Genomic DNA, 18,688 nt, shown 5'->3' on the forward strand with positions numbered 1-18,688 from the left:
GCAAAGTATCATTAACTAGGATGCCAGTGATTAGGAATTTGTGATTATTTCTCTTTTGCTAGAATGTTACGCTTGATTCTGTGTCAACTTATTAAAATTTTAGTAATATTTTATGGTAATTTAATTGCAGCTATTATAAAATCCTAAATACTTCCATTTTAAAGTACAACTTTTCTTGTGGTGATATGCATCAGTTAAATATGAGAATCACTGCTTATATATTGTTAAAACCCTAACTGAAGGAAACACAAATGTATTAAATACATTTATTACTTCTTACTTTAGCCATCAGAAAAAGCTAATTTTTTAAAACCAAAAATTAGTTATTAGCCTGGCTTTCTAATACACATAAGTATGAGGAAGCAATGTAAAAATAAAACAGGATAAGGTATAAAATTTGTTTTCTGTGAAAATGTTTAATTATTGTCTTGTTAGAAGTTAACATTATGAAGCTGCAGAATTAAAACAACAGCAATTCAACAAAAGTTGTTTGGCTTAAGTCAGTATTGTTATTTTCACCCTATTAAAATTCTTATTAATGTAACTATTTTCATTCTTCAACATTATCACTCTCAGTATACAATCATTTCTAAGCTGCATGAGTCTTTAAAAAGAGCTTTCTACACCCCAAACTTATTTATTTCATTCATCTATCTCATACTTTTTAAAATTAAAAATAAGAAAATGAGGCACAAAATGTTAATGACCTTTCCACACCTAAAGTAAGACAAATGGCATTCTAAAAAGTTTGGCTGTGATAAGACTATGGCTAACCAATCATAACTTCAGAATTCCTGTGTGACATCATAAGACCTCCCTAAAACACTTTTTCTCCTCCACCTACTTCAATTGTTCCCATAAATCTGGTAACAGAGAAAACTTTCCAGCTAAACGCCGATAAGACTTCATACTACTCACAATACTCTATATATTGGGATCATCACAACGGTCAAGGTAAGATAAAATAGATTTCATTGATTTTGGTAATACTTTCTGTAATTCAAACTTACTTAACTTTTAAAAAAGGAATGGCATATTGTAAATTTCAGTTCAAAGTTAGACAATAAAATGTCTGCTATGACAAAAAGCTTAATTTCTAAATAAATGCTTATTCATTCAGCAACAGAAAGAATAAGACAACCTTGAAATGATAAGGGTTATTCATCTTCAATCCTGATTATTGGTTTGTCATTTTAGTTTAACTTTCACTTTTATTTTGCTTTTTAAAAGTTCTTTTCTGCCAAGTAAAATATCATTCAGTTATGTTACTATATTTGGTGGTAGTGATGAGTTGATTTCTCCATGCAAAGACAATGGCTTCATTTTGTTGTTGTTACTCTGCTAAGAAACAGGATGGGAGTGGGCTATTTACATCTGGAATACTATGAATAGTCGTGTGATTGTACAACATGCACATTATTGGCGTGACTATTCCAATATTACCATTATGATTCCCTACAGGTAATAAACTGGCGTTAAAATATATAATATAAACTATTTTAAAATGCTTTTGAAAACTTTTTTCTTTGCTATAAAGTCCAGTCAACTTTAACAAACACTGCTAAAAAAAAAAAACAACAACAACAACAAAAAAAACCCAAGCATTTAATAAATTGAGTTACTTATATTAAATTCAGTATTACAGCATCAATGAGTTTGGAAATTTTAAAACACTTGTCAAAAACACATGCAAAATTCTTACTAAAATTACAGAATAGTAATGCAGCACTTTAAAAACAGACATTACTTTGGAAGCAAAACATTCCTAAATATCTCATTTGAGTGAATATGATAAAATGAGTGTTTATTCTGCCTATTAATGAATATATCTTTTTCAAGTTACTATCTCCAAGTGTTCTTCAGTTTCCCTCCTGCATTTGGGAGGGAGATAAAGGAAAATGGGAAAAAAGTGAAAGAAATGCTCAGGAATAAAGATATCACAATAAATTGTATAACTTCTGTTTGAATTCTACTCTACTCAAGATGTTATAATCCTCAATATAATATATAAAATGTGTCTTCATTCTTAAATCTCAGTCATGGCATAAAGAATAATACTTCAATTTTATTTCATTATTCTTATATGTATGTCAAAATAAAATTTACCTCGAGAGTTCTAAGTTCCTATGACAAATGTTAACTCTACTGCTTTACACAGACAAGAACATTGTATATCCATAAGCAGCTTTCCTTAAAGCATGCAAAAACATTTCTAATTTTTGTCTACCACTGAGGCACCCTACTTGCCTCTGAATATCATTATATCCATAGCATGTTTTTCCTTTGATATTACACAGAAGTCACCCAGTGAAGGTGTTTTATATGCATATTTATTCATTTTTACTCAAATACCAAATTACATCCTCACATTTCAAATGAGATGTTTGTGAGTCTTTATAATATCAGAATGTCACATCACATATTGCTCCAAAAATTGACAATTTCTAGAAAGAGCATAAATTCTGCTATTAAAGTTTTCCATAGTGTGTCCAGATTAACAGTGACTATTGTTCAAATTTCAAATATTATGCACCATTGCCAGACATTTATTCCAACTAGTTTATCTCTATCATAAGGTAAAATTTAAGTATGGTCTTTATTTATAAAGCTATGTGGTTTAAAATTAAGTGCTAAAAAAGTGTCAGATGGAATAAAATGGAAGAAATGCGAAAGATGTTTAAATTACAAAAAACACTTGAAAGAGCTAGAGTACTTTGCTTTATTAAGAGACATCAGTTACATCACTGTCATTTCCTAAAACTCAACTTCCAAAAATTATTTTAATAGTATTTCAGTGAACATTAAGGAAAAAAATATGCCAGAAAAAACTGCATTTGGTTCATATTTGTACATATTGTTTCTTAATCTAATTAGAGAGAATATTTGTATAGATAAAATAGTTAAAAAGAATAAAATTTTTAACTTGTTAAATGTAATATTTTAATTATATAAGATATATTAAAATTTTAAGTAAACATTAAATGTAAAGATTAGAACACCTTTCTAAGTAAGACTGTATATTTATTACCAATCCTAGAAATAAAGATTCAATTAAAACTTCCTTCTTTATTCTTGAACATTTTCTAAATGCACTGGTGTATACAAACATTTCATTTGATCCTCTTAGTTTCCTATGTGTTTCACACTGCATCTCTAGTTTATAATTTAGTTAACAGATGTGAAAAAGTGAATTCTCAAGGTCACAGAGCTAGGAAATGGTGGAGCCTGGGCCAAGAGCCAAGATTTTCTAACTCTAAACCACATGCACATCCTATCCACAGATGAACGTGGCTTAAAAATAAATCATGACATTGAAAAAGCAAAATAAAAGTCCTCAAATACTATTAATGGTACTCTAAAAAGCAAAGTCAGAGGATACAAACTTATAATTTAAATCACTCCATTTCATTTAAAGTTTATTTGTGCATACGGCATTAAATCCTTACTAGCCTATATAATACTATCCTGATCATTTTCAAAGCCAGGGATGTAAGAAAATTATAGATGACCTTAGTTATTAAGTAATACACCCTGGAAGGCAAAACTCAAAATAGTTAAACAGACTTTAAAAAACATTAACATAATCAATCAAACTTAAGTTTCCTTTAACTTGTTCCATTGCTGAAATACTCATGCTTTTAATCTATTTAGTTTTGATAACCTAAAATCCAGGTTAACTTTTCAAAACTTTTCATACTTTGTCCCAGTTATATATTAAATCCTTAATTTTTCTTAATTTCATTTCTGACCTCCTCACATTCTACCATTTAAAATATTCAACCCCATATATTTTGGGGTGCTTGAACAAGGAATCTTGTTATTTATGCTACCGGAATCATTAGCCTTCATCAATGCTGTGAATTAACACAGTGCTGACCATACCAGCAAAGGAGTAAACTTGAAGGTTAGTAATCCAGGAAATAATCCTTCTAAATAACAGTGACCTAAGCCATATAATATATAGTCTCCTTGAACATTTCTAGAAATAGTGCTCAGTGATCTTACCCTGCATAAATCTGATGCATTTATTACCAAATAGACATGAAAATGAGACCTGAGTGTACATCTCCACCCCAGTTTACTTGTAGTCAACTGAGGCCCTCTAGTGCTTTTTACAGTGTACTCCACTTTCAGGTCTTAAAAAAATCCTCTCACATTAGTGGGCATATATTTAACTTGGCATTCATTTTTCCTTAAAAGTTCACCTACACTACACCTCCCCACATTATCTTTTCTCAAAAGAAGAATCTAAAGTCTCAACTACCACAGGGTTAAAAGTAATATTTTAATTGCAAATAAATTAATTTTAACAAAATAAATATAATGAAGACAAGCCTACAGACAAAACAGCAACAGCAAAGGGCCAATTTCAAAGAGAAAATATCTCTGCATTGTTGTTCAATATAGTTTCCTCAAGGCACAGCTTTAAAGCAATGGAAACATTTCATTATGAAGTTTTTTTTTAATCCTTACCCAAGGATATTTTTTCCACTGATTTTTAGAGTGTGAAGGGTGAGGGAGAGACAGAGAGAAACACCGATGCAAGAGAGACACATGGATTGGTTGCCTCCCGCATGCCCCCGACCAGGGCCCGAAGCCTGCAACCAAGGTACGTGCCCTTGACCAAAATCGAACCCGGGGCCCTTCAGTCTGCAGGCCAACACTATCCACTGAGCAAAACCAGCTAGGGCTATGGAGTCGTTTTAAGGTTTGAGAATAAACTGATTTTTATGCTTATACAATTCTTTTCATAACCAGGCAGAAGCAGCTTGAAGATTCTTTCAAATAGTGTGAACTAACAAAGCTCTGAAATGCTGCTGTCACATTTAACTTCAATTAGAACTTTCAAGTTTAGCATTAGGCAACCTCAAAAGGAAAATAATTCTATCGAAATAACTTTTGGATGCTAACAGAATGATAAATCTAATGATGAACTGTCTTGATCTAATCAATAAATCAAAAATAGCTGCATACACAATCACTTCTAGATTATCTACAAAAATGACAGCAAATAGTAGGAAAAGATAAAATACCAAAATAATACCAATACAGACAAATTCTGTAAGCTCAAATCTATACCAAATTCTAATCTTATGAACCAATTAAATGGGGGAAAAAATCAAAAAATATGTCAGACTTGAATTTACTAGCAAAATATGCCCACACTTACTAAAAGAATAAATAAGCAGACAAAAATAGGAGGAAAGCATTCCACAAGATTTTTAAATCTCAGGAATTTATAATTCAGTAGAGGGAGCACCCCCAAAAACTGGTTCACAAAGTTCTGCAAAGGACTGAAAGTACTTAAACTATAGGTGGGATGAATACTCAGCATACACATTAATTGCCTAACAATCCATAAAGCAGACCACGGAACGTTTTCGAAAGTGTGCTGAGGCTCCTTTTGCACAAGATGCACCTGCTAATCCATAAGAAAAGGACTCAGAGGGGCTCCTGCAGAAACCCACGCAGTCCATTCCACCCAAAATGTGCCTAGCGTGGCACACATCTGTTGAAGGATTCGAGCTGCCTGTGGTGTCTTTTTCTTCCACTTCAACAAAACTGAATACTATCCTGAACTTCATTGCATTTATTTCCCAAGTTCAACTTTTTGAGCAAAAAAAGGAAAAGTAAACAAGCAAAGGCTTTATAAATCCTACTAAGAATAGTAGAGTTATTTCTCCCATCCCTCCAAAAATTGCAGCCGAAACCGGTTTGGCTCAGTGGATGGAGCGTCGGCCTGCGGACTGAGGGGTCCCGGGTTTGATTCCGGTCAGGGGCATGTGCCTGGGTTGCGGGCACATCCCCAGTGGGAGATGTGCAGGAGGCAGCTGATCGATGTTTCTCTCTCATCGATGTTTCTAACTCTCTATCCCTCTCCCTCCCTCTCTGTAAAAAATCAATAAAATATATTAAAAAAAATTGCAGTAACTGTAAATCCCACAGACTCACAAGATAATTCTGTGGGCACCTTTCTTCCTCTTTCATGTTACTCAAGAGACAGGGATCTGGCATTTCTACAACTGAACTCCTATCAAAGCATCTTTCATATTTTCAATATTCTAATTCTAGGGCTTCAGTAATTAATTTTTAAAACATCCTCACTCCTCTTGTTCCAAATACCTAACTTACACATATCGTCATCCTGTAAAAGGGGGAGAGGGTAAGGGCTAATTTCTGTCTTCATGGCTGTTTAAGCCAGAAGCAATTTCAGAACATCCCAATACAATCTATTGCTGGTTATCCTAAAAGAATGCTCTAAAAAATTCAGATAAAATGAAAATAAAGTGAAACTATTTTTCTAGGTTCTCCACCAATATTACTATTAGAGCTTGGCTCTAAGAAGGGGGAGTTCTAAACTCAGAATGGTTATGACTGCAGAGAAGAATGATAAGCCCCTGAAACCATGTTATTGTGATGTAGTAAAGGTCACAGACACCTCCAAAACAGGACTGTGCTGTTCCCACACACAGCTTTTCAATCTCAACATGAAACAGGAAGCCTCATCTGATAGGAATGAATTTTGGCTTATTATCATCATATGAATTTTAGAAGTTCAGCAGAATAGGAATCAACACATTTCAGACTTACCACTGTAAAATGAATTGGGTACAATAAATTGAATGCATAGAGCAAACACTTCAGCATGTGAAGCAGAGTTGTTTTTTAGTTTTAGCATAAGATTATAAAGTGACCACAAATCATTTCAGAATTATAACATTTCTAAGTTTGACAAGAAAGAACCCACTATCTTTATACTCAATTTGCTTCCAAGAACAAACTATTCTTTTTCAATAATAGCTAGCTATTGAAAGATGAGATCATCTTTAAAGTATATTCCTTATACTTTCATCAGTAGAGAGCTCATCTCTTTAGGGCACACTACTTTGTATTTTACAAACACCAAATACCCATTTGTACAAAGCCTAGTACAAGGTTAATGTTGTTAATCATTGACAACAACTTTTCGAAAATGTAATTATCTGATGTAAATGCTCTAAGCCTCACTTTCCTCATCTGTAATAGGAAAAGACTTGAGAAGTGTTTGCGGATTATATGTTCAACTATCAAATTCTGTTACTCTAATTGGTTAATCTGTCAATCACAGCACTATCTTTGATCATTATCAATTTTCCAAAAATACTAAAGGAAATCATAAAAATCCCTTATTCAACTTCATTGAGTTATTCAAATAGTACCAACTATGTACCAAGTGCCAGAATACAAGATAAACACGTGGCTCCTTTTATTCATGAACTAGAAGTCTAGTTGAGGAAACAAACATGTAAATCAAAATTGCAATACAGCCTGAGAGCTATCCTGATATAGGTAACGCTAATGCCCTACTAAAAACTAGCAGAGCTGATAATCATTCTACCTTAATAGAAGGTTTTATTAGGAAGCGATATTTAAACTGGGCCTTAAGTATCAACTGAAATGTGCCTGGCAAAGAATCCAAGGTGGAGGAGTGGGGGGAACATTCCAGGCAGAGCCAGAACAACATGTGCAAACGACAGAATCATAAAAGGGAATGAAGTATTTATGGAAAGGTGACATGTTTCATGTGACTGACACACCACTCACCAGTGTCATAATAGGGAATGACTCTTGTATATACAATGCTTCGTGATGAACAACTGGCTAGCTTCCTCTTTTTCCAAGTTTTGTCTCAAAACAATTTTTAAATTCAGACCTTTTAAACAATTTAAGTCCTAAAACTGCACAAAAATACAAGCTCAAATAGAAATTACCAATCTAATTCTTATTCCTTTCTTAACTGTACTGTTAATATATCCTTATACATCCAACAATATAAAGCAATAAAGATAATCTTCCCCACAACTACCCAATAGTATAAAATCACCAAATCTACTATAAGCAAATATAAGCAGAAACAACTTAAAAATGCATTTTCTTAAAGAATAAGAGCAACCCCTTTATTTCTATAGCATTTTACCTAAGAAACCGAAACAAAAATAATTAAATTAAATATATAACAAGTTTAAGCTGCCACTTTCTAAGTAGAGAGTGTTATAGATAAATTAAGTAGCAGCCACTGGTGTTGGACAATGAAGAATTGGTAGAGAATGTATACTAGATTAACACAGGCTGTTACCACTCTTTAAGAGAATGAAGTTTGTGATATGTTGGCTAATGGGATCACTACAGACCAACTCTATGAAGGAGGCCAGAGTCTCCAGCAATGAAAGTGGGTCTAGTATATAATTCCAATCATAACACAGCCAAGTTGAAGAACTGAAACTACAGAATCTAACTACTATATACCACAGGGTTTCCTTGTAAAAATGAATGCTAAGGTCTCACTGACCCATCTCTTCCTCTTTCCCACTCTCTCATTCTCCCTTCTGCTCTCTTCATCACTAGTCTCTACAGAAATGGAGCTAACACATTACTTTGGGTTTTCCTCTGATATAGAGAGATGGGGGAAAATTAAATCTGGTCGCTGGAGTAAGGCAGTAAGATCTTGACTAAAATGCTATTTCAACAAATGTCAACAGTTATAATCTCTAAGCAGTTAAATGGTTTTTTATTCCATAATTTTTCTTATTTCAAAATTTTTATAGAAGTATCCTGATTGACAACAAGATATCCTCAAATCTTCATAGCTATTATCTTTCTACAGTGATGTATTGTTTTAGGTTTTATTTTGTTTTGTTAATTATCACAAATAATAAGGCAGCAACTAATTAATTAATCATGCAGAATAACTTGTGGAAGCTCTGAAAGAAAAGCAAATGGCACCCACTGCCTATAAGTACAGGTCATTCATAAACAGTTACCATCTGTGCTAGAGAGTGAGATAATGATGATTTTATTGTTAAAGACTTCTGAGCCTGATAGTTTTCAGTACTTAGTATCAAAACTTGTTAAAATGTTACTTAAAATAGCATATTCTACAAAACTATCTATAATAATAAAAGCATAATATGCTAATTAGACCAGACATACTTTGTGGCGGGCGGGGCGAGGCAGAGGCCCATGGCTGCTGCGGCGGTGGGGGCCGCGCCCCTTGCACGAATTTCGTGCATTGGGCCTCTAGTGAAATCAAAAAAGGAATGACAAGTATTTGAATCTGTAGTACTGGTGAAACAATTCTCATTTAACTATTCTATTTTGGACTAATTAACATCCGAAGAATAATTTATTGCATGCATTTCTTATGAAATTTGCTCTAGAGCTGTTAAGACACGAATGCTTACAATTATGCTCATAGAGAAATACAGTATTAATGAAACTATATGTAAGAACTTTTTGCCCAAGGCAATAGCCCAAAACTAGGTGCACCCTAAAACAAACTACATTTCTAGTCATTTTGAGAGGAGGAGGCAAGGAATAAAGTTATTACATTCCAAACACGAGACAAATAAGATATCATGGTGACCTTCACCAAAAAACCCAGAGAGACAGGACAGACAAGGAAACACCTGTGTGTGTGCACACATGTACAGACTACAGAGATATAAGATGTGATAAATACAAATAATGTTGAGGAAGATGAATGCAAAATAGTGTTTTACCTGTTCAGAAACCAGGTTGCACATATGATCCTAATCCATTTACTCTTTCTACATTCCAGGCTACCTCACAGTATCTCACATTTGGCTGCCCACTTTTTTCCTTTGTCTTGATCCTTTAAAACTTCAGACTTCCTTGCCTTCCGCGTCATGGAGAAAGTCCAATACCTCACTCGCTCTGCTATAAGAAGAGCTTCAACCATTGAAATGCCTCAACAAGCACGTCAAAATCTCCAGAACCTGTTCATCAACTTCTGTCTCATCTTAATATGCCTCTTGCTGATCTGCATCATCGTGATGCTTCTCTGAAGTGCTGCTGCCATGTCCAGTGCTGCAACCTGTCACCATCAGCTTAAGCCTGTCACCCACGGAGAGGGGAAAAGAGACCACTTCCCATGAAGAGGAAATTCTTCATGCAAACATCAAGGTTCAGAAGAAATGATTAGCAAATGTCTTCATCTGCTGGATCTTGCAACCATGAAAAGGGCTCGATTTTCAAAATTAACTTTAAAATGACTATAAGTGTGCATAATGTAACTGTAAATTTCTGCAACAGAGCTTATAAATTTCAATCCCAAATCTTTTCTGAGGATGAACTAGGAGTTTAGTTTTGAAACTGTACTGCTAACAAGTCACTTCATATATAAAGCATTAGCTTCACTGTTTGGGGTAAATATAATTTATATTGTACTGAAAAAGCCTCTTTGATGTTTATTAAGTATTTTTCAGGTCTTCACCAAGTATCAAAATAATCATTCAAATGACATGTCATTATTTTAAATAGCCCACTGATTCCTCACTTTATCTTCATTATTATTATACAAACGTCTCTTTAGTAACTATCATAACCTCCATTCTAAAATAGAAATTGCATTCTTTTCCTATACTTACCTTAACATTGTTTGAAGTTCATGAGAATCAAGTAGGAAAAAGAAGACCATACTATTACATAAATAAAATTTCTCTTAACTATTTTTTAAAGAATATAGAATGCTAGTACATGTAGATAACCATAAATCTATTTTCTCTAGGACATTATGATAAATAAAGGAGAAGTGCTGGTTAATTTAACAGCTGACAGTGTGATTAGCCATAATTACTAATACACTAATAGAATAGAGTCTAACCTTAATTTATGGCATGTAGTTGATTAACTGAGTTACAGTATATAACTTGCCATACTGTATCTTTGGAATCATGAAATCTTAAGACTTCATATTTTATAGATTGTCTTCTATTCTATCCTCATACTCAATGTAGGCAAACAAAAGAAAAATGTAACATTTCAAATACTGAAAAATAAAATTTTTGAATTCTCTCTCCCAAATTAACTAATTATTTGATTATATTTTGAAATGAACTTTTTCTTATTAATGTTTATGACAGAATATAGCTACTTTCCTTAATCTACCAATCAGATGGCAAACACTTATACGGTAGGCCACTCTACTACACCAAATTATATGCCCCACAATTATTTTCTTGCTGAATACATTTTCTATTTCCCCTCTGGTCATTTAAAATATCTTCCAACTACTCATAAAACAACAGAAGTAAAAATTAGTGATGAAAAATATATTCAACCAAAATTTGGCAATTTAAGTGGACTCAGTTGAAAATGAAGTCTAAAATGGTTTACACATACTGTACCATCCAATAATTTTAACTTCAGTTCAAGACATATTACTAATATAGCAATTATTAAAGGAGTATAGAACATTTAATTTACTGTATGATTTGTTAAAATATGGCTACTAAAAGTATTTGAAAAGTCAAATACTTGATTTGTAACACCAGTGCTGGCAGCGGAATAGTGATAGGGACATTATTTTTAAAATTTTTCTGAATTCCTAAGCAGTACTGGAGATGGGAGGGGGTTTGCTGACAACTGAGGAACAGAGGGGAAATGGATCTCATACTGACAGGGGCATTTCTTGAGCAAAGTCTTATCTATGGGTTAGAGACCCCTAATATCAACTAGAAAGCTTATAAGTAAGACACACATTCACCCCACTGGTGTAATTACCCATGCAAAAAGTAACCCAAGTTCTATAATTAGCTGCATGATCTTATAAAAAGTGGAAAATTTAAAATAACAAGCTCTATTCCTTTCAATATATTGTTCATCACCACATCAACTTCAAACTATAAACTGTTCAGATATCAGGTTTTCCTTAATAAATTACAAGTAAAGATTTTTTGTTTTTGTTTTTCATTCTGCCTTTAATAGAAATTAAAACCTTATACTTGATGATTACAGAACACTGTAATCAGGTATAATGCAGAACAAAAACCCATTCTTTAAATGTAACTTATTTATTCTGTTTATCATGATGTATAATAAAGCAATGTATTTTTTAAAATGTAAATGCCAAATGCTCAAATACTTTCTACTGTAGAATAAATTCCAAACTTCACAGCTCTAAAAACTAATTACTTTTAAAATGTTGCCTTTATATTTTAGTTTACAATATTTATTTAATACAAATCACTTATATTACAATGACCTTCTTGAACTCAGTGAAATCATTCTTTAATATACTCATGATTGATATAATATATTATCATAAAAAATCTAATATAAGCAGTTTTGATTTTTTGGGTTGCTTTTAGTGACTATCCCCATATAAAATAAGATCAAGATTTTCTAGTACAGACACAAGAGGGCAGACCTACATAAAATAATGAATTTCCTTCTACCTAGAAATGACTTATACTTTGATTACTTTTCAGTCTTATGGCAAAGTGGAAAAATGATAAATTTTCAAAAAAAATTGTGCTCTTCTAAGTAACAGCACACTTTAAAATGTCTAAAAATTATATTCTAATACTATATAGAAAAGTTGACAGATAAAAAAAATCAAGTATTACTAATTTTATTTATTAAAGCATGTGTACAAAATTCATTTATATGCTTTTTCACTAACTAATGAATGTGTCCAATGGATACTGCTGTGTGTAGAAGTACACATCCTCCATATCCAGCCCCTCCCCAAAAAAAGAAATGCAACGGGAACATGGAAAGACATACATTTTTCCATAGGAAAAAACAAGACTTTGTTTTCTCTTCTTGTAGGGTCAGACAGCTTCTGGGGAGGGAGGGAGGAGAGGGGTGATGTATAATAGAGGAAAGGATCAAAGACACTGGTGGGCATTCCACATGGAAGCCTATATGCCAACCAACCGAAGGCACAGAAGGCTTCTCTTCATTCACAAAGGAAAATGCCTCAGAGCACTGCACTACCTGCACTGCCGCTGATTTGGTAGAAAACGTGGGAATCTACACTATGCATGGAAGACTGTGAAGCTGACTCACTAATTATCCTGGACTGAGTCCTCAGAAGACCAAACTTCCATGTTACAATATTAATCGTCTGAGGAAAATAAGAGGGCAAGGAGGCTGTGAGGATTAAATGAGATAAAATACTCCAAGAGCTTCAAAGTTCTATATAAACCTATCATGGTGTTAGATCATGACTCGCCAGATTCCTTTTCTTGGTTTTAATTTTTTTTTTTTTACTGTGAGAGTTTTGTAATTGTGCTTAAAAATCATACACATTCTCACATGAAAGAATAAGCTGATCCTTATTGTAGCTCTGCCCTCCATGTAAAAATTAGGCTAAACAGAAGTCAATGTTTTAAAGAATCTTTTTAAAAACAACTATGATAAGAGCTTTTAAAATAATAAAGATAGCACTGGACACTCCAAGGAGAAAGTTATTTAAGAATATTTTTTCTGACCCTAGCCAGTTTTGCTCAGTGGATAGAGCATCAGCCTGTGGACTGAAGGGTCCCAGTTCAATTCTGGTCAAGGGCTCATGTCCGCATTGAGCGCTTGATCCGAACTAGGGGGGGCATACGGGAGGCAGCCAATCAATGATTCTCACTCATCATTGATGTTTCTATCTCTCTCCCTCTCCCTTCCTCTCTGAAATCAATAAAAATACATTTTTTAAAGAATTTTTTTCTGTAATAGTCCAAGAAGGGAATTAGACAAGAAGTGATCATTTAAACATTGCAATTGAAGTGTCTGAGTTTTCTTTACCTAGTTTCATCTTCCTACTCCAAAACTTTAAAGCACTATAGAGATAATCCCAAATAGGGTTAAGAAAAAAGTAGAACTTTCCAGGGTGCGTGCAAATTTTGCCGCTTAATAGCGTTCTTCCTCTACCACGTGCTGGGAAGGTTTAAAAATAAGTTTTGCTCCACAATACACCTTCAAGATGCAGCACTGTTAGGTTGGGGAAAACTTTGTTTATGGTAGAGATTCATTCATCTAAGCAGAATGAAAGAAGGAATGAATTAATACTTAACCTTTAAATTCAACCAATATTCTCAGTTACCCTTCTATCGCCCCCACTTCAGGTTGGAGTGGAATACTCAGCCTCTCTGGACAACTACAATTCTGTGCAAAGACCAACTGGAGAAATGACTGCTATAACAAGCATTTGAGAACTAAAATATAGTATTTTTAAAATTAGGTGATTCTATCTTTCAGTCACTTGAATTGATAAATCACAAATAAATCTGGTTAAATTGCTCTTTTATGACTTGTAATTCAGATATCACAATGATGCTTCTGTCTAATTATGTGCTTTAAATATACATAATCAAGATTTTAAGAACTAGGGTCCAACCCAATAGTAAAGGCGGCACGTGGGATGTGTTAAGGGTTCTCCCGTGAATGCAGCACGTTAAGCTATGTATGTTTGGGGTTGTAGACAGATTTGTGAGGTTCTTAGGTTAAGTGATCTTTTTCTTTCATAGAATATATTCTTTTAATCTTTAACATTTTTATTAGTACCAGGAATAAATAATAATTTTTAAAAATTGCTCTAGGGAAATTTTGCAGTTTTGTTAGAATTACTTTGTTTATATGAAAAGGTGCTCAATATCACTAATCATCATGGAAATGCAAATCAAAACCACAATGAGGTATCACCTCACACCTTCAGAATGGCTATTATAAAAAAGACAAGAGATTAAGAGTTAACAAGCATGTAGAGACAGAAAACCCCTGTGCACTGCTGGTGAGCATGTAAATTGGTGCACTCACCATGGAAAACAGTATGGAGGTTCCTCAAAAAATTAAAAATAGAACTACCATATGATCCAGCAATTTCCCTTCTGGGGACTTATCCAAAGGGGGGGGGCACGAATCTGAAAAGATATGTACATGCCCATTTTCAATGAAGCATTATTTTCAATAGCTAAGAGATGGAGGCAACCATCAGAAGATGAATAGCTCAAGAAAATGTGGTACATACGGTGGGGGGCAAAAGTAGGTTACAGCTGTGAGTATGCAAAACATAGTTTATTCTTGTATTATTTATTAATTTTTATATTATTTTTCATACAAACAACTATAAACCTATTTTTGCCCTGCCCTATACACAAAATATTTTTCAGCCATAACTAAGAATAAAACCTTGCCATCTGTGACAGCATGGCTGAATCTTAGAGGGCATTATGCTCAATGAAATAAGTCAGACAAAGACAAATACCATATGATCTCACTTATATGTAGAATCTTAAAAAAAAAGAACTCATGGATACAGAGAATAGATTGGAGGTGGTTCCGAGGCGAGGGGCTAGAGGCCCACATTATAAGTTTGAAAGCTGCTAAGGCTGTAAATCTTAAAAGTTCTCATCACAGGAAAACATCATTTGTAACTATATATGCTGACAGATGTAAACTCAACTACACTTACTGTGGTGATCATTTTGCAATATATAAATATATAAAATCCTTATGCTGTACACCTGAAACTGATATGTCAATTATATCTCAATTAAAAGAAAGAAAGAAAAACTGAGGCCCAGGGACCTTAAATCATCTAGGTTCTGAATTTTGACAGAACAGAAACAAAATCCAAGACCTCATATTCCCAAAATTAATGTTCTATGATAACAAGCCAGAGCCTATGTTTCTGTTTCAAGTTTTTCTAGAATTGATGTTTTCTGTGTTTTTATGTCCATTGCACAAATGAGAAGGAAAGTAAAGACCAAGTTTTTCATATTAATCAGCCTCAAATATTTTCTAAGTTTTGTCTATCAATGCAATCGTTTGGGCATTGACAGCATCTTAGCTTACTTTACTTTCAGGCAAAAGAAAAAGCTAAACAATAAGCCCATGGACACACTGCCATTGCTTACTGTACATGTGCTGTTACTGTACTCACAGCCTCCACTGGAGGGAAGCACATGCTAGATTTTGAGCCTTACCTGCATTGGTGTTTCACTTTCTTGTGGAAACTCTTCAATTTGCTGCTGTTGCCACGGAGCTAAACTGTAGGAGTCTTCCGTACTTCTGCCTTCCAAAGGGTTTGTCCGCAACTGCTCTGTCAGCCACATCTGTGTCCTCACAGAAGGCTGAATGGGAACTCCACCTACTGCCTGCTGACCAAGCATTAAATATTTTGGAGGTTCAAAAGCCTCTGAACTTGTCATATTGGGCTTGCTTTCAGGTAAGGCACTATATGTCATATCCAAGGCCTGTCTCCTAAGAGTGGAAGAAGCAGCTCTAAAATCCTCTTTGCTACAGCTCTCAAATTTATATTTACAGTCCAGAGTTGATGATCGTTTTTTATTTATTTCCTTGTCCTCTAGCTTAAGCATCTCCATGCTATCATGTAAGCAGCTGGGCCCAATCGTCCTTGGCTGTGATGTCAAAGCCTTGCCTCTCCCTGTCTTTTCCAGACCACTCCTCGACTCCTCAGTGTGTGCAGCAGCACCCTGACTGCAGTTATCGGGGGCAGTGAGTTTGGATAAAGATGACCATTTCCGGAGGGGCCGGAAGTCCTTCATGTCTAGTGAAGAGTCCTGCTCCCCCTTACTGTGGCTTCCCAATGTTTGCAGGAGGCTTGTAGTCCATTTTGAGCCATCTGATGTCAATGACTCCCTGTGTTTGGAAACAGAAGCGCTGGAGTGAGATGGCATGACATGGGCAGTAGGAAGAGCAACCAATGATCGACTAGACTTAAAAGTTAATGTGCCACTTGAAGTTGAGTGATCTGGAAAGAGAAAAGAATTTCAAATTAGTGTAATTGACAGGAAAAAAGAGGCAAAGTGCTAAAGCCCAAAACAAAACTCTGCACAAGGTTCCCAGCACTTTTTTAGAAGCACTTTATCAAAACAAGGGAGTAATTATTATTACTATTATTATTCCTTTAAGTTTATCTGAAACAGATCAAGCCTTCAAACATTATTTTCTAAAAATGGATTCATAACAAAATGTATGCCCATTTACCATCTACTGAGATATGTTATATTCATCCCATTTAATCTAAGTGTTGTGCCTTTAAAAGAAAAATGCATCTTCCCCACTGACAGGTCTTACTCATAATCCAGCACTGACAACTCAGACACAACTCTATCAGAAAATTGTATTTTTCATCATTTTTCCTATACTGTGGAAATGTGTGCCAAATCTAAGCATTTTAGTGCTTCCCCTGAACTCTAATTCAAATCAGAAATATGGGTAAAGGAATTCTGGCAATATCAGAAAATAATCGGAAAGGGTTCCAACAATGTATCTGCACATACTGAATAGTTCTTATGGTCCCAGTCTTCCCTAGTGGCATCATCAATGATTTATTTCCCAAATTAGAACTCTTGTTTGGAGTATACTTAGGTTCCTATCTTTCCCTGCACGTTCACTTCCAAAATGATTACACAGCTACTGTCGTAGGTGGGCCTTGACATAGCATTATTCTACACACAGGAACAGTTTTAGTAGGCTCTATGTAAGCCCAAAGAATGAATAAGTGCCTCTATACTCAATGAACTTACTTACCATCAAGTGCCAAATAATCATCATACTTGCCAAATTAAAAGCAAAAATTATAACTTTTAACAGAGGATATCTATAAAGGGGATAGCAATTTGAAGTGTGGGGATAGAGGAGGTGATTGGTAAAGAGCAACTTTCACAATTTAGTCTATATTTTTCCATAACTGTTTGATTCATACTAGAATATATTTAAATATTACTTCTGAGCTCTTACATTGTTTTAAAGAAATTAAGTAATGGGGAAAGAAATGTTGAAAAATTCATAAGAAAATTCAGATAAAGAACCAAACAGGCTAATTCAAAAATGAAATTCCAGTAGGTTTTTGCATGGAATTTATTAACCTGGAGATGAAGAGGGAAAATATTATGATGGAGGAATATAAGCAAAAATATTATAGTGGGCATTTATCATATTCAAGCTTCTCTCATCAGCTTCTGCAGAATCTTTTGAATTCAAGAAAATTCATACCTTGTAAGCCTAACCACCCGAAATAAATTTTAGACCTCAAATTACCAACATATGCCCTGCAACTATGATGCAGACCTTCGGAAGCATGCGCACAGGATTTCAGTTTGGAGAGAGTCACATGAGAAAAAGGGCTGACTCTGTGGAGCTGCCGTTTTGGGCTGGCACAGGCAAGGGCAGAGGCACAGCTTCCACAGTGGCGGCAGCAGAGGTGGCAAGCCAAGTGCCAGCCCAGAGGTGGCAGCAGGTGGGCAGCAGTGGTGGTTTCCTTCAGCACTTGGTGGCACAGGAGAGGGACAGTTCTCAGAGGTGATTTGGGGCATATTACCTGCAGGCTTAACCTTAACCCTGGTTCTCCAGCTCTCCCCCCAAATTCTGTGAGGTAACAAATACCATTACATAAACTCCTCATCTGCTGCTCAATCAGACAGTCAGCTGCTTCTGCTGATTAGAAATACGAATTGATCCAAGTAGGAAGCCAGAGAATGTGGTTCGAAAAGAAGGAAAACAAATGATCCCATTTATCTGCAGTATGGAGTAAGCGTCAAGAAAAGTTGCTCTAGACAATTCTTGAAAGGTAAAGGTGGAGCAGAGTTGTACAGGTCTTCAAAGGCTCTCAAAGGAAAGAGCCTGGCCTTCACTCAGCAAGAAATGTGATAGCACTGCAAGTTTCCAAACAAAGGAATGAGTGACTGGTAGCCGGGCTGAGAATGGACTAAAGCTAAATGATTGGCAAGAGGGAGAGTAACAGGCTATATGAAATGAGTAGAAGAAGAAAATAAAGGGGAATATGCTACTGAAGGTCAGTTCTAAATAGAAATAGGGCAAAAATGTTCCCAGAGTATTAAGATATTATAGTACTAGAGGCCCAGTGCATGAATTCGTGCACAGGTAG

General features: G+C 34.7%; 2 protein-coding genes across 4 annotated transcripts in view; one reads left to right on the forward strand and one right to left on the reverse strand.

Moving 5' to 3' along the window:
* The window catches only part of CEP85L (centrosomal protein 85 like), an 86,032-nt gene that overhangs the window by 40,023 nt on the left and 27,321 nt on the right, over positions 1-18,688 (reverse strand). For 2 of the 3 annotated variants that reach the window (XM_036316208.1, XM_036316207.1), the window contains exons 3-4: positions 15,762-16,549; positions 8,971-9,057 (exon numbers count right to left, since the gene is read on the reverse strand). In XM_036316208.1, the coding sequence (XP_036172101.1) occupies positions 8,971-9,057; positions 15,762-16,549 (875 nt within the window). The remainder of the gene's footprint in view (positions 1-8,970; positions 9,058-15,761; positions 16,550-18,688) is intronic. The other variant, XM_036316209.1, reaches the window with a different exon arrangement.
* PLN (phospholamban) lies at positions 822-11,905 on the forward strand. The gene is made up of 2 exons (XM_036316210.1): positions 822-954; positions 9,599-11,905. The coding sequence occupies exon 2, from the start codon at positions 9,687-9,689 to the stop codon at positions 9,843-9,845; it is 159 nt and encodes a 52-aa protein (XP_036172103.1). The 5' UTR covers positions 822-954; positions 9,599-9,686; the 3' UTR covers positions 9,846-11,905.

Source organism: Myotis myotis, unplaced genomic scaffold (genome assembly GCF_014108235.1).
Source record: "Myotis myotis isolate mMyoMyo1 unplaced genomic scaffold, mMyoMyo1.p scaffold_m19_p_7, whole genome shotgun sequence".
Taxonomy (NCBI): Eukaryota; Metazoa; Chordata; class Mammalia; order Chiroptera; family Vespertilionidae; genus Myotis; species Myotis myotis.

Bases quoted from the DNA above. Each gene is read 5' to 3' on its own strand.
- PLN (XM_036316210.1), top strand. From the start codon at position 9,687: ATGGAGAAAGTCCAATACCTCACTCGCTCTGCTATAAGAAGAGCTTCA.